Source organism: Ranitomeya variabilis, chromosome 2 (genome assembly GCF_051348905.1).
Source record: "Ranitomeya variabilis isolate aRanVar5 chromosome 2, aRanVar5.hap1, whole genome shotgun sequence".
Taxonomy (NCBI): domain Eukaryota; kingdom Metazoa; phylum Chordata; class Amphibia; order Anura; family Dendrobatidae; genus Ranitomeya; species Ranitomeya variabilis.
The window spans coordinates 410,446,641-410,464,399 of NC_135233.1; the positions used below are offsets into that span (position 1 = coordinate 410,446,641).

At 44.3% G+C, this 17,759-nt stretch overlaps 1 protein-coding gene across 3 annotated transcripts in view; it reads right to left on the minus strand.

Moving 5' to 3' along the window:
• Positions 1-17,759, minus strand: part of SYTL4 (synaptotagmin like 4) — a 262,603-nt gene that overhangs the window by 165,743 nt on the left and 79,101 nt on the right. For all 3 annotated transcript variants that reach the window (XM_077286536.1, XM_077286534.1, XM_077286535.1), the window contains exon 2: positions 8,144-8,310. In XM_077286536.1, the coding sequence (XP_077142651.1) occupies positions 8,144-8,262 (119 nt within the window). In that variant the 5' untranslated portion in view covers positions 8,263-8,310. The remainder of the gene's footprint in view (positions 1-8,143; positions 8,311-17,759) is intronic.

Genomic DNA, 17,759 nt, shown 5'->3' on the forward strand with positions numbered 1-17,759 from the left:
GCACTATGGACTCTGGCATGGCTGCACGCTCTACGAGCACTATGGACTCTGGCATGGCTGCACGCTCTACAAGCACTATGGACTCTGGCATGGCTACACGCTCTACGAGCACTATGGACTCTGGCATGGCTGCACGCTCTACGAGCACTATGGACTCTGGCATGGCTGCATGCTCTACGAGCACTATGGACTCTGGCACAGTGCAGCTGGACCCCGACAGGTCATCAACCACGACCATGCCATGACATATGAGCCCACCGAGGCTTCCCAGAACCCGGCGATCCCAGAAAGGGGAAAAAAATAAAAAACAGCGGACTCATAGTATTCCTCCCCCTCACCTCCCAGTGTGTCTGTAATGTCAGGTTTGTCTCACCCTTCCAGTGCGTCTCAGGCCTCTCATGTGTCAAGCCCTATCCCCGAACTACCAGACCCCACAAGTTTCATTGCCCCTTCTCCTGCCGCCTCTGCGTCGTCCACAGTTAGCCAGGCCTCACAGCTTCACACCCCCCGTTTCCATCACTCTACCCCAAGCAGGCGCAGTTAAATAAAAAGCTTGTGTATAACAAAATAAATAATATTGTTTTTTGCCCCCAATTATGTGTGGTTTATTTGTGTATTTCGCCGCCGTCCACACACACCGTGTGCCGAACAGTTAATTTTTTGGCCACATCATAGCTCCAGTAGTTAGCAATAAAAGACTGCAGCTTTATGTGTCTTTAGTATAGAGATATGAGATGGGCCAAAAAATTAATAATTGCATTATCTCCATAATCTCTTCCTTCTGCTTAGTCTGTGACTAGTGTTGCAGACTGAAGAGAAAATGGCGGAAATACAATGCAGAACTATACGCAACAGGTCAGGTGTCCAAAAACTCATTAGTTAGGACACCTGACCTTATGAGTAGAGAACTGCCTTGTATAACCTCCATTTTCTCTTCTGTGTACGTAATCTATTTCACACAAAGTGAAGGGACGATGGCGGTCATACAATGCATATCTATGCTCACCTGGACATGTGTCAGAAATAGTGAATGCATGAGGCTGTTATATGTGCATCATGAATTCATTATTTCTGACACCTGACTTGAAGAGTATAGATCTGTTTTGTATGACAGCCATTGTCTTCAGTCTGTGTCCAACGGATACTGCAGAGCAGAATCAGGACGCAATGACGTCAACAACCTTACCACTAACAACATGGCTGCCGTCACACTAGCAGTATGTGGTCAGTATTTCATACCAGTATTTGTAAGCCAAAACAAGGATTGGAACAATTATAGGAAAATTGTAATATTAACATATCTAGCACCTCAGCCTTTATCACCCACTCCTGGTTTTGGATTACAAATACTGATATTAAATACAGACCAAATACTGCTAGTGTGAGGACAACCTGGGTTTGTAGAGGAAAGACATAGGAGACACGGCCAAGACAACCAAAAATAAAGTTTATTAACGAGAAATATTTGTAAGATTTAAGAAAATAACTGGTACAGATAAAATCCCAAAAGGACATTTACACAACATTGTCCTGCCATGACACACGTCCAATATCCGAATCAAAAAAGGCAGCAAATTGGTCCCGCATGTGGCCAACTTCAGCTGTTGACCGTAGCGGGTGATGCTGGTAATCTGGCAATGGGTTTCCAACTGGTTCATCCAGTTCAATGTTGGGCCGCTCCTTAGCCATTATGTAATTGTGCAGAACCACACAGGCTTTGACCACCTCGTCAACTGTCTCCATTTTTAGATTAATGGATTAATGGCTGATGCAAGAATGCGCCATTTTGAGACAAAAATCCCAAAAGGTACACTCTACTGTTCTTCGGGCCCTGGTCAGTCTGTAGTTAAAGATCCTTTTAGTGTTGTTCAATCATCACCAACCATAACAAATGGCATTGGTGGACCTTGAGTGTTGGGGAGAGGTCGTGGCAGTGAAAAATTAAAAATTTTTGCCATACACACGGCGGGCCATATCAGAGTTCTTAAAAGTCTGTGAATTGTTGCCACGGCCAAAAGCTCAAATGTCCACGGCGATGAAGCGACAGTCCGCATCGGCTATTGCCATGAGCACAAAAGAAAAATATTTCTTATAATTGAAGTACTCTGATCCTGTTCTGGCTGGTTTGATAATGCTGATGTGCTTTCCATCCACCGCTCCCAAACAGTTTGGGAAATCACACACACTCCAGAATTTTTCCGCAATTCCAAGCCACATATCTAAGGTGGGTAGGGGTATAAACTCATCCCGGAGTACATTCCACAAAGCCCGGCAGGTGTCCGCAACTATTCCGGACAGGGTGGAAATTCCAAGCCGGTATTGGAAGTGGAGGGATGATAAACTCTCTCTGGTTGCCAGAAAATTGGAAGAAAAAACAAACAAACAAAAAAAAATTTACAATCAATTCTATTTATGGTGTTGTTATGCTAAAGACATAAAGGAAAATACCAAAAAATACATGTCAGAACACCCAAAATTAGCACTGCCATTGGTTTAGATTTGTTACGTACCTTAAAGTAACCAGCAGACGTTCCTCTGGTGGAATCGCTACAGAGCTGGGTGTCCTGTCTCCGTATGGCTCCTTGGACACGAGCAAGCAAATCCCAAAACGAGTCTTGCGACATCCTTGTATATTCTGGGAATTTGTCCGGGTTGGCATTAAGCTCGCCATACAGCGTGTGATAGGCTCCACGGCTCTCACGTAGTTCAATAATGGGGTGTCTCCAAAAACGCCTACGATGTCTCCTCCATCTTTCGCGATTTCTATCTTGCTCCCAAGCAAACACACAGGCAAGAAACAGCTTGATGCTTAAATCCAGGTTGAAATAAAAAGCTCTCCATGCGAAGATCCATCATGACACAGGATACAGCAAACTGTTAAGATTTCAGCAGCCCTAGGGTCTATATATAGAGATCCCATAATACACGCCCTCTGTAGTCCCATTGGCGGTATCTGTTATCTAGATTTTTCTCCTGTAAAATTTGTCACCATGCGCACCAAAAACGCAAACGCAGGAAAAAACGCATAGAAAAGCGTGCAAACGCTGCGTTTTTTTAACCGCATGCGTCTTAATAACGCCGCATTTGTACGTGTTTCGATGCGTTTTTTCCTGCACTTGCAGATGCGGATTAAACGCTGCGGATTCTAACGCAAATGTGAAACTAGCAACCAGGCAACCCCCACATGTACTTATGCTGGCTAACAGATGTAAATCACTCAGTTACGGCGATGAAAACGAAATCTCCGAGCACTAAAACAATACTCGGAGGACACCCGAGCGTGCTCAAAAAATCTCAAGTAACGAATATATTCGCTCATCACTAGTAATTAACCATTACACTATACCAGCCACCATTTATATCTGAAGCTTTGTCACCATAAAAGGAGGGGGGCCCGACACACTTCTTGCACAGGGGCCCAAAGCTATTAGTGTCCGCCCCTGCTAAAATGTATATAATCAAAAGACACCAGTGTTTTTCTTGGAAAAAAAAAAACAAATATTAAATTAATTGAGTTATACATCAACAACAAGAGAAATAGATCTCTATTGTGAAAATATCTCAAATTATGTTATCGGACAATACCGTAAGTTTATATATAAACTAGAGGTCTCAATAAAGAATTAAGGGGTTTATTAATGAAAAAATATATATTTTATTGCACATATTAAACAGACAAAAATAGAAAGGGTATTCACGTGTTAGAAGGAGCTAAAAATCAACGGTATTATGAAAAGTTGGTTAGTATGACACCAGATAGACAGTCGTGTAACATGCCACTATCACACAGGGTAGAAAAAGCACATATATATTGCACAGCCACGTAGTATATTGCCCAGTTACGTAGTATATTGCCCAGTTACGTAGTATACAGCACAGAGCCACGTAGTATATTGCCCAGTTACGTAGTATACAGCACAGAGCCACATAGTATATTGCACAGCGACGTAGTATACAGCACAGAGCCACGTAGTATATTGCACAGCGACGTAGTATACAGCACAGAGCCACGTAGTATATTGCACAGCGACGTAGTAAACTGCCCAGTCACGTAGTATATTGCCCAGTCACGTAGTATATTGCCCAGTCACGTAGTATATTGCCCAGTTACAGTTTATTGCCCAGTTAAATAGTTTATTGCCCAGTTACATAGTTTATTGCCCAGTTACATAGTTTATTGCCCAGTTACATAGTTTATTGCCCAGTTACATAGTATATTGCCCAGTGACATAGTATACAGCACAGAGCCACGTAGTATATTGCCCAGTGACATAGTATATTGCCCAGCCACGTAGTATATTGCCCAGCCACGTAGTATATTGCCCAGTCACGTAGTATATTGCCCAGTCACATAGTATATTGCCCAGTCACATAGTATATTGCCCAGTGACGTAGTATATTGCCCAGAGACGTAGTATATTGCCCAGTGACGTAGTATATTGCCCAGTGACGTAGTATATTGCCCAGTGACGTAGTATATTGCCCAGTGACGTAGTATATTGCCCAGTGACGTAGTATATTGCCCAGTGACGTAGTATACAGCACAGAGCCACGTAGTATATTGCCCAGCGACGTAGTATACAGCACAGAGCCACGTAGTATATTTCCCAGTGACGTAGTATACAGCACAGAGCCACGTAGTATATTGCCCAGTGCCGTAGTATATTGCCCAGTGACGTAGTATATTGCCCAGTGACGTAGTATATTGCCCAGTGACGTAGTATACAGCACAGAGCCACGTAGTATATTGCCTAGTGACATAGTATATTGCCCAGCCACGTAGTATATTGCCCAGTGACGTAGTATACAGCACAGAGCCACGTAGTATATTGCCCAGCCACGTGGTATATTGCCCAGCCACGTATGTCACAGGTTAAAAAATAAAAAATAAACATATACTCACCTTCCGAGGGGCCCCTTGTAGTTCTGTCGCCTGTGTTCGGTTTAGGCGGCAGCTTCCGGTCCGAGGGTGTGATGACGTCGCGGTCACATGACCATGATGTCACGGCAGGTCCTTCTCGCGCAGGGCCTGTGATGACATCGCAGGGCCTGTGATGACAAAGCAGTCACATGACCGTGACGTCATGGCAGGTCCTTGTCGCACACCAACCTTAGCACCGGAACCTGCCGCTTGCATGGACCGGTCACCGGAGCGTCGGAAAGGCGGCGGAAGGTGAGTATATAATGATTTGTTATTTTTTTTTTTTTATTATTTTTAACACTAGATGTTTTTACTATTGAGGCTGCGAGTAAAAACTTGGTCACACAGGGTTAATAGCGTCGGTAACGGAGTGAGTTACCTGCGGCATAACGCAGTCCGTTACCACTGGCATTAACCCTGTGTGAGCCGTGACTGCGGGGAGTATGGAGCGGGCGCCGGGCAGTGACTGCAGGGGAGTAGGGAGGGACTAATCGGACTGTGGCTGATTGGTCGCGGCAGCGATGACAGGCAGCTGGAGAGACCAATCAGCGAATGAATATCCGTGAAGGAAGTTGCCGACAGAAAGACGGAAGTACCCATTAGACTAAAATATAAATATATATATATGTATATATATACATTTACTATACATACATATAGTAATACATATACATTTACTATATATACATTTACTATATATACACATATATACACTCACCGGCCACTTTATTAGGTACACCTGTCCAACTTCTTGTTAACACTTAATTTCTAATCAGCCAATCACATGGCGGCAACTCAGTGCATTTAGGCATGTAGACATGGTCAAGACAATCTCCTGCAGTTCAAACCGAGCATCAGTATGGGGAAGAAAGGTGATTTGAGTGCCTTTGAACGTGGCATGGTTGTTGGTGCCAGAAGGGCTGGTCTGAGTATTTCAGAAACTGCTGATCTACTGGGATTTTCACGCACAACCATCTCTAGGGTTTACAGAGAATGGTCCGAAAAAGAAAAAAAATCCAGTGAGCGGCAGTTCTGTGGGCGGAAATGCCTTGTTGATGCCAGAGGTCAGAGGAGAATGGGCAGACTGGTTCGAGCTGATAGAAAGGCAACAGTGACTCAAATCGCCACCCGTTACAACCAAGGTAGGCCTAAGAGCATCTCTGAACGCACAGTGCGTCGAACTTTGAGGCAGATGGGCTACAGCAGCAGAAGACCACACCGGGTACCACTCCTTTCAGCTAAGAACAGGAAACTGAGGCTACAATTTGTACAAGCTCATCGAAATTGGACAGTAGAAGATTGGAAAAACGTTGCTTGGTCTGATGAGTCTCGATTTCTGCTGCGACATTCGGATGGTAGGGTCAGAATTTGGCGTAAACAACATGAAAGCATGGATCCATCCTGCCTTGTATGGAGCATCTTTGGGATGTGCAGCCGACAAATCTGCGGCAACTGTGTGATGCCATCATGTCAATATGGACCAAAATCTCTGAGGAATGCTTCCAGCACCTTGTTGAATCTATGCCACGAAGAATTGAGGCAGTTCTGAAGGCAAAAGGGGGTCCAACCCGTTACTAGCATGGTGTACCTTAGAAAGTGGCCGGTGAGTATGTATATATATATATATATATATATATATATATATATATATATATATGTGTGTATGTATGTATGTATGTATGTATGTATGTATGTATGTATGTATGTATGTATGTATGTATGTATGTATGTATGTATGTATATATATATATATATATATATATATATATATATATATATATATATATATATATATATACATATACATACACACACACACACACACACACCTATGGCTACTTGTTGCTCCTGATCATAACCTGATAAAAAATTTAATGGTTGGTGGACAAATCTGCCCGAGGCAAAAGCATATAATGAAAGTTAAAGTATAGAGTTATTTACCTTGGGGCATAATGACTACCGTGTGCGGGGATGGGAGTGGGGGGGGGGTGCCGGTGAGACACGCAGGAGCCTCAACGCGCGTTTCACCGCCTTCGGCTTCGAATGTGAAGATGAAGCCGAAGGTGGTGAAACGCAAGTCGAGGCTCCTGCGTGTCTCACCGGCACCCCCCGCACACGGTAGTCATTATGTCCCAAGGTAAATAACTCTATACTTTAACTTTCATTATATGCTTTTGCTTGGGCTGATTATATAAACTTACGGTATTGTCCGATAACATAGTTGAGATATTTTCACAATAGAGATCCATTTCTCTTGTTGTTGGTGTATTGCTTTAGGCCTAAGGGGCAAAGTCCCGTTTGGCCACGGTGACGCTTTTTATATTAAATTGAGATATATACAATTACTATAAAGTAATAAATGGTAAATAAAGGCATAGCAAAATTGCTAAATTTGCTTTGCCATTAAATCGTTACTGTCACTCCACTGTAATTTATGAGATAATTGTTTCTACATTTATGAGCCTCTTCTCCTCCTGACGTCTAATCTCATCATTTACTCAGAAAAACATCTCAAATGTGTCTTGGTCAAAGTTAGATGGACTTCCAGCACAGTAAGGTTACAGCCAGCTATAAAAGCCTATAAGGAAGGCAGTTAGGAGGAGGATTAAGGAGCAAAGTAATAGAGCAAGCAGAGGTAGAAAGGCAGACTCACTGTTAGCGAGAGTGAGGTAACATATGCCAGAGCTGCATTCACAGATACACAGCTCAGTACTGCAGTGTAGTGTCCTCCAGGATGCTGCTGCTGCTGCTACTTCTGAAGGTGTCTCACTTACAGACAGGAGCACTGGAATTCATCATGTTCATGTGTGCTGTGTATCGGACGCTCCATCCACTAGTTCAGAGAATTGAAAATTACAGATAGAGTCTGCAGAAGGGAAAACTGATGAAAATGCAGGATACAAGTCATATAATGGTCATATATATTGTGTTATTCCTCATGTACACACAGGACTTCTAAGCCCTGAATGACTACAGGGGAAGTTGTAAGTGTATAATTTACAAGTCCAAGAATTGTGAACATTTCTTTCAGCCGTTACTTATTTTTACCCGTTTCTTGCTAGTTTGGGTGACAATATACCTGATCAATATAACCTGGGAAGGAATTGTTACTGGTTTATCTATGAAGGAGCTCTAGCTGCCATACTGCAGGTCACCACAGTCTCCTAGATGATGTACCTAAAATGAAATGTCCAATAAAGCAGAGGCTTTGTCCTCCCTCACCTGACCCGACGATCCTCCACTCTCCGCAGGTCTTCGTCTCTCTGGAGAACTTGCAGGATAAAATCTTTTTCCATCTCTGACAAGTAGGACAGATTTACCATTTCTTGATTTTGGGTCATGGTTGCTCCTCGGTTCTCACTATACAGTGCGGCTAACTCTTCAGACACCTAGGAAAAGAATAGAAACAATATTGTCATCGCGGTGTATGGAGTGTCATGTCAGCTAATGAAGGGTTGCACAATACTCTGTTATTTGTCACCATTAAGATAAAATCTCTGCTTGATGTCAGTGAGACATTATGCCCTTATCCTGCCCACACAGCAGACAGCGATTACAAGGCCTCAGTGCAGTAGTCAGTGGTCTAATGTGAGCTAAATGTGTCTCCTGTCGTGGACTATCAGGACAACTCCCAACCGTCCCGGATTCAGCGAGACTCTCCTGCATTGAGAGCTCAGTCCCGTGTCCAGTCACGTCTCAGCTGTTCTCCCGCCTTCTATACTCACCTCTCCGATGCCTTCATTGCTCCCGTAGCTCCTTCTCTGGGGTGGGCCAGCCTCTTCCTGCATAAATTAAATTTAATCACTCGCCACTGAGTCTCCCGAGACGCAAACTCTCCATGTTCACAGGCGGCAGCATTCCCACTGAGCCACAGCTCATAATTATACATGTAGGAGATTTTGGTTATCTTGGCCTCTACAGCAGGCAGGGAACTTAGAAGCAGAAAATACAACAACATTGAATACAGCAGTGGATTCTTTTGTACCTGTATTCGGAGGTGAAATAGTCAGATTTTTGTTCTTATTAAACTACCGTATATTCTCGAGTATAAGCCGACCCGAGTACAAGACGAGGCACCTAAATTTTGCCACGGAAAACTGGGTAAGCTTATTGACTTGAGTATAAGCACGGTATGCATTATCCCCTTATCCCTGACCTGGTATGTGTGGCTCCCCCCGGTCCCGCATGGCTCGGCTTCCCCCCGTCCTACTCACCCTCCTCGCGCCGTCGCTGTATCTCCGTTTTCCCGGCACTGACAGTCCTTCCTGGGCTCAGCAGTCACGTGGTACCGCTCATTAAGGTAATGAATATGCGCTCCACGCCTATGGGAGTGAAGACGCATGCATATTCATTACCTTAATAAGCGGTACCACGTGACCGCTCAGGACAGTGGACGAGCTGCTGGCGCCAGGACAGATGCAAGAACAGAGGTGCAGGGACGGAGATGCAGCGATGGCGCGAGTATGATATCTTCTTGAAGCCGGCAGCTGTCACTGTGCCACAGCTCCTGCCACTGCTCCACCAGCTTTCTGGACAATGACTCGTGTATAAGCCGAGGGGGGCATTTTCAGCACTAAAAAATGTGCTGAAAATCTCGGCTTATACACGGGAATATACGGTAATATTTGTATTGTATTATGAGAGCCTCCCTTAGATCTCAAACCCACAATCCCCAACATCCCAGGCAGGGGCTGAACATACTGAGCCACCAGCTCTGGTGATGTCATGGGGAGAATGGTCTATAACTGATCCGTGATAGCCGGCTGTGACCACACAGACAGATTAGATACACTTTGTACCGCAGTGGAATTCTAGTTTGAAAGTAAAATATTGTTTTTATTCCTATTAGACTACTAAAAAAATAATTAAAAACACTTAAAATACTCTCATATTTAATGCTCTTTTTAAAAAATAATCATCACAAATCAGCACATAACATGGACATATTTGGTGCCTCTAATCGTAACGAGCCACACAACAGAGATCAGATCACTTACGGGAATCAGTAAATGGATTAATTGATATTTTTTTCTCTATTAATCCCATAAAAATATATTAAAAATGTATTAAAACAATGCGGAGGCTGTTTTCACATGTAGTGTAAATGCTGCATTCTTTCTGCCGCTTTTTTCTGCAGGTGTCTGCATCAGACGATGCAGTAACAATCTTCAATTACGTGTTTGCCAAGTTTCCTTTATGCTGTTTCCCCCTTATTTGATGCATTTCTGATGCAGATATGAAGAAGAGTTTTAACACTTTTTTCATAGTACAGAAAAGCTTTGTGTGCTTAAAAGTGCAACAGTGATTTTTATCGTCATGCATAGTTTCCAGAAGAAGCCAATAAAGAAAAAAATGCACTAAAACCGCAGAATTCAGCAGCGTCTTCAAATGCACAAAGGGCAGAGATTTCATGATATCACATCCACTTTGCTTTGAAATTTAGACCTTGTTCACAAGTAGCGCAAGGCTATATTCACACGTTGAGTATTTGCTTGCAGAAATATCTGCATCTCTTGGCAGCAAAAACGTGTTTTTGGTGTGTTTTTGTACAGCAATGAAAACTTTTTTGAGCTAAGATATACAAAAAAATGTTTTGTGATGTAATTTCTTGGTCCAACACAACCTTTTTCATGCTGATGCAGTGGCATCAAGGTAATGGGATTAGGGCTTGGTGTCAGCAGCTGTCATTGACACCTAGCTCTAGGCCTAGTAATTTAAAGGTGTCAGCCTGACACCCTCAGTACTAAGCCGATAAGTAAACACACACACACAAACCTGCACACACATTGTTACGAGCCTATGTAGGAGCGTTAACAGAACAAACCTACATAGGCTGTAACCAAACAGCAACGGTTCATTTTAAAGAAAAAAAATTGTGTGGGCTCCCATGTAATTTTAATAACCTGCGGAGACAAAGCAAATGGCTGGGGGCTGATGTTAATATTCTAGGAAGGATCCAATAGCCATAAAGGTTCCCATGCTATTAATATCAGCTCACAGTTGTTTGCTTAGCCTTTACTGGCTAGTTTACAGGGGCCCCCAGAAAAAATAATGACATATGGTCCCCTGATAAATTCTAACCAGCAAAGGCTAGCAGACAGCTGCAGGCTGATGTTAACAGCCTAGAAAGGGGCCATGGATATTGTCCCCTCCCAGACTAAAATGTGGTATCCCGCTAACAGTTCCACTGCTGTTGAATGAGGCAGTTGTGTGGCAGGATTAGTTTGGGCACTGTGAGTTAGAAAATGTAATACATTGCATTGTATACCGACGACTAGTGTTGAGCGATACCGTCCGATACTTGAAAGTATCGGTATCGGAAAGTATCGGCCGATACCGTCACAGTATCGGAATCCAATCCGATACCGATACCCGATACCAATACAAGTCAATGGGACTCAGGTATCGGACGGTATTCCTGATGGTTCCCAGGGTCTGAAGGAGAGGAAACTCTCCTTCAGGCCCTGGGAACCATATAAATGTGTAAAAGAAAGAATTAAAATAAAAAATATTGCTATACTCACCTGTCCGACGCAGCCGGGACTTCAGCGAGGGAACCGGCAGCGTTGTTTGTTTAAAAATCGCGCTATTACTTGGTTACGTGAATTCCCGGCTTGTGATTGGTCAGGTCGGCCATGTTGCCGGGACGCGGACCAATCACAGCAAGCCGTGACGAAATTACGTCACGGCTTGCTGTGATTGGTCCGCGTCCCGGCAATATGGCCGCCCTGACCAATCACAAGCCGGGACGTCACGGGAGGCTGGACACGCGCTCATTTTAAAATGGGCGCGTGTCCAGCCTCCCGTGACGTCACGGCTTGTGATTGGTTGCGCCGCGATCAACCAATCACAAGCCGGGAGGCTGGACGCGCTCATTTTGAAATGGGCGCGTGTCCAGCCTCCCGTGACGTCACGGCTTGTGATTGGTTGCGCCGCGATCAACCAATCACAAGCCGGGAGGCTGGACGCGCTCATTTTGAAATGGGCGCGTGTCCAGCCTCCCGTGACGTCACGGCTTGTGATTGGTTGCGCCGCGATCAACCAATCACAAGCCGGGAGGCTGGACGCGCTCATTTTGAAATGGGCGCGTGTCCAGCCTCCCGGCTTGTGATTGGTTGACCGCGACGCAACCAATCACAAGCCGTGACGTCACGGGAGGCTGGACACGCGCCCTTTTTAAAATGAGCGCGTTTCCAGCCTCCCGTGACGTCACGGCTTGTGATTGGTTAATGGCGGCCATGTTGCCGGGCCGCGGACCAATCACAGCAAGCCGTGACGTATTTTCGTCACGGCTTGCTGTGATTGGTCCGCGGCCCGGCAACATGGCCGCCCTGACCAATCACAAGCCGGGACTTCGCGTAACCATGTAAAAGCGGGAATTTTAAACAAACAACGCTGCCGGTTCCTGCGCTGAGGTCCCGGCTGCGTCGGACAGGTGAGTATAGCGATATTTTTTATTTTAATTCTCTATTTTACACATTTTAACATTAATGTTGTTCCGATACCCGATACCACAAGAGTATCGGAATCCCGGTATCGGAATTCCGATACAGCAAGTATCGGCCGATACCCGATACTTGCAGCATCGGAATGCTCAACACTACCGACGACCCATAAATGTGCTTTGCTGCCATCTACTGGCCAATCTACTATATAACTGTCTAAGGGTCACTTCTGTCTGTCTGTCACGGAAATCCCGCGTCACTGATTGGCCGCGAATTGGCCCCTCCCTCCTCCCCTGCAGTCAGTGCCCCCTCCCTACTGCCCCCCCAGTCAGTGCCCACATAGCGTTAACCGGACTGCCTTACACCGCGGCATAAAACGGTGTAAGGCAGTCCATTAACGCTGCCATTAACCCTCTGTGTGACCAACTTTTTACTATTGATGCTGCATAGGCAGCATCAATAGTAAAAACATAATGTTAAAAAAAAATAAAAAAAATCATTATATACTCACCCTCTGATGGACCCGGATCCAGCCCAGGCCTTTCCCGCTCAGGTCCCCAGAATGCATTGCGGCAATGACCGGAGATGATGTAGCGGTCTCGCGAGACTACTACATCATCACGTGTTATTGCCGCTTGGGACCGGAGCTGCGCGCAAGGAGCGGAAAAGGCCTGGGATGGATCCGGGGGCCGTCGGAGGGGGGAGTATAACACTTTTTTTTTTTTTTTTTTTTAAACAGGGATATGGTGCCCACATTGCTATATATACTATTATATACTGCGTGGGCTGTGCAATATACTGCGTGGGCTGTGCAATATACTACGTGGGCTGTGCAATATACTACGTGGCCGGCCTCGAACAATCAGCGACAGGTGCACTCCGGCCGCAAATTGGCGCGGGATTTGAACCACGCTTTGCTAATTGGTTGCGCCCGGCCAGCCGAATTCTGTGTATTCATTGTATTATTCTAAAATCTTCATAAATAAATATATATATATATATATATATATATATATATATATATATATATATATATATATATATATATATATATATATATATATATATATATATATATATATATATATATATATATATTCTAGAATACCCAATGCATTAGAATCGGGCAACCATCTAGTGTGTATATAAAAGCTAAGTGATCTCACAAGCTGCCATAGAAACAGCTGGGAGTAGCCTCCCATCTCAGGGCTCACACACACTTTCTGAGGTAACTTCCAGTTCTGGGTGGTTCAAACTGCCTGAGGGAGCAAACCCTACTGCTTCCATCATAGTTTTCCATGCGAGTCCACGCTGAGGGGACCTCTTTCTCCACATAATCTCCCCCACCAAGGAATTTGTTCAAAGATCTTTCCTGGTATAGACGTCAGACTCACCGGCCTATAGTTCCCTGGGTCCACCTTCTTCCCCTTTTTGAAGATAGGAACAACATTTGCTCTTCTCCAGTCTTCTGAGTCTTCTCCTGTTCTCCAAGAATTTTCAAAGATTATGGAGAGTGGTTCAAATATTTCTTCTGCTATCTCCTTCAGTACTCTGGGATGTAATTCATCTGGACCAGACTTTAATTCATTTATGTTAGCTAAGTGTTTCCTCACTATCTTTCTGTTTATAGATATCCTGAATTCTTCTATTCCCTTAATAGGACAGTGAAAATCAGTTGATGTTACATTTCCTTTCTGAGAGAAAACAGATGCAAAACACCGGATTACGTACCGGTAATGCTCTTTTATAGAGCCACGACAGCACCCACTGAGAGAGGGGATCCGCCCCTAGGAACAGGAAACCCTACGGAGAGATAAAAGGGGCGGTCCCCCTCGCTCCCACAGTTTGGGTTACAGAGATTGCGAGGAACCGCCCACCAGTTTTAGTAGGTCATTCTATATTAACATTTTATCTTAACTTAATTACGTATATTTACAAGAACCAATCACCCTTAATAGTGCTCATATGCAAACTAATATATAAGGGAGGGAAGTGAAGGGGTGCTGTCGTGGCTCTATAAAAGAGCATTACCGGTACGTAATCCGGTGTTTTCTCTTCGCCACGACAGCACCCACTGAGAGACTTTCAGAGATAGTTATTTGGGGGGGATTATTGTGTTAAGAACTGATCTACCGAAACACAAGTCAGTGGAGGTAGATAGATCTAGTCTATAGTGACTATAGAAGGTAGTAGGAGAGGACCAGGTTGCGGCCTTACATATGAGATCTATTGGAACCTCTGCCCGCTCAGCCCAAGATGATGCTATCGCTCTGGTGGAATGTGCCTTCACAGTCTCAGGTGGATCTTCCCCTTTAGACGAATAGGCCAGGTATATCGCCTCCCGAATCCATCGGGATAAAGTGCCTTTTGTAACACCAGCTCCTTTCCTTTGACCCTGAAAGGAAACAAAGAGAGCCCTGCTCTTCCTCCAGGCGCTAGTCCTGTCTAGATAAGTTATTACAGCCCTTCTCACATCTAACGTATGGTACTTCTCCTCTTCCTGATTTATAGGGTTATTATAGAAGGAAGGAAGAAGAATTTCTTGAGACCTATGAAATTTAGTACACCTTTTAGGTAGGTAGGAAGGGTCTGTTTTCAGGACAATTCTATCTGGCAATATTGACATAAAGGGAGGATCTACTGATAGTGCCTGTATGTCACTTACCCTTCTTGCCGATACTAGAGCGACAAGAAGAGCAGTCTTGAGGGAGACGTGTTTAATATGAGCTGAGTGTAGAGGCTCAAACGGGTGATCTGTCAAGGCTTCAAGGACTAGATTAACATCCCAAGGAGGTAAGTGGGGAATTTGAACTGGTTCTGATGTCTGGCAGGCTGAAATAAATCTGGCTATCCACCTATCACCCGCAATGTTGTGACTATACAAGGCTCCTAGCGCAGAAACTTGTACTTTTAAGGTACTAACTGCAAGGCCTAAATCACGTCCTCTCTGGAGAAATTCGAGAATAATAGAGACCGGAATTTCGTTTGACAGGGCTGATGGATAGAGGCTTAAGAATTTTTTCCATATTCTTACATAGATCGATGTAGTGGATCTTTTTCTACTTAGCAATAAGGTATCAATTACTTTATCAGAGAAGCCTCTTAGTTTTAACAGCTGCCTCTCAAATTCCAGGCTGTCAACCGTAGTCCCTTCACATGAGGGTGGTTGAAGGGCCCCTGGAAGAGAAGATCCTGATCCTCTGGGAGAATCCATGGATCCGAGATGGACATGGCTCTGAGCAGGGAAAACCATGGTCTCTTTGGCCAAAATGGGGCAATCAATATTATGTTTGCTCTGTCCTCCCTTATCTTCCTGATTACTGTTGGAAGAAGAATCAACGGAGGAAAGGCATATGCCTTCTGAAATGCCCATGGAATCTGGAGGGCATCGAGAACATCGGGGTTGTCGGTTCGGAACATTGAGGCGAATGTTTTTACCTGCCTGTTGTCTCTTGTAGCGAAGAGATCTATGTGGGGTATACCCCATTTCATGGTTATCATCTTGAATATCTGATGATTTAACACCCACTCCCCTTGGTGGAGGGTATGACGACTGAGAAAGTCCGCTTTTGAGTTGTCTACTCCTCGGACATGTAGAGCTGACAAGGACAGAAGATGGTTCTCGGCTAGAGTTAGGATGTCTTCGACTATAGACATGAGAGTGCCTGATCTTGTTCCCCCTTGATGATTGATGTAAGCCACTGATGTCATGTTGTCTGAGAGAACTCTGGTATGTGTTCCATGTAGCTGCGGAAGGAATTCACATAGGGCATGATAGATAGCTTTTAGTTCTTTTTTATTAGAGGAGTCATCTGACTCCGTAACCAACCATAGCCCTTGGACTATCTGGTCCCTTAAGTGTGCTCCCCAACCATTAGGACTGGCATCTGTAAATATTATATTTGAGGGTTTAACCACCCAGGGAACCCCGCTAGATAGATGATCTGGTTCTAGCCACCAGGTTAGGGATTGGATTACATCACCGGAAAGGGAAATTTTACCGTCTAGTCGTCCTTGTAACTATCTCCTCATGTAAAATTGCATACTGTAAACACCTTGAATGGAACTGAGCCCATGGAACAGCCGGTATACACGACGTGAAGGAGCCAAGTAGGGACATGCCTTCCCGCAGGGAAATTATAGGTTTATCTAATACCGATTGAACTTTATTTCTAACTGTTATATTTTTGTTTTCTGGGAGGAAACATTTCTGTTTTGTTGAGTCTAATATAATCCCCAAAAATGTTTGTCGAGTTGTCGGAACTAGCCTAGATTTTTCCCAATTTATTAACCACCCTAATTTCTGCAAGGATGAAATTATATCACACAATCGTTGCGGACATTGTGAAGGGGATTTTCCTACTACCAAGAGGTCGTCTAGGTATGGGATTATGAGGGTGTCTTTTGATCTTAGATATGACATTACCTCTGACATCAGTTTAGTGAAAACCCTTGGAGCTATTGATAGTCCAAAGGGCATCGCTGTATACTGAAAATGTCGTATACACCCATTTAGTACAATCGCCACGCGGAGATATTGTTGATGTTCCTCAAAGATTGGTAGATGGTAATACGCATCTTTCAAGTCAAGAACCGCCATAAAGCAATGGGGAAACAGGAGTTTTATGGTGGACCGAATAGATTCCATTTTAAAGGTTTGATTTTTTAAGAAGGTGTTCAGTTTTTTAAGATTTATAATGGTTCTGAACGATCCATCAGGTTTTGGAATTAAAAATAAAGGGGAATAGAACCCTTTCCCCTCCTGAAGAAATGGAACCTCCACCAAAACTCCTTTTGACAGAAGCTTCATTACTTCTTGCTCTAATGCCTCCTGTTGAGACGGTGATTTTAAAGAAGTCAATAGAAATGAGTCCGGAGGGACTCGGGCAAATTTTAACTTTAAACCAGAGGTGATGAGACTATTTGCCCACACGTTTGATGTTATTTTCCTCCATTGGTTTGAGAAGGAGGACAATCTACCTCCCACAGGTAGATCTGCTCTAATGGGGTTTGTCTTCAGGTTTGAAAGGGCGCTTCCCAAAGAATGCACCCCTTTGTTTGGTATCTCTAGGGGTCCAGCGGTCTTGGTGCTTAAACTCTTTTCTTTTATTAAACACGGGCTTCCGGAACGCTCTCCTATAGGACGGAAGGTAATTATTATTAGGGAAGCCCTTCTTTCTCTCTCCCGCTTTAGTGAGGATTTCGTCCAGTTTGGTACCAAACAGGTACTCACCCTGACATGGGAGGCCACATAATTTGGACTTCGTCTGGGGATCACCCTTCCAGCCCTTAAGCCACAGGGCTCTACGTGCTGCATTCGTGAGACCTGCCGACTTGGCTGCCAGGCGTATGGAGTCGGCAGATGAGTCCGCTAGGAAGGCTGTAGCACCCCT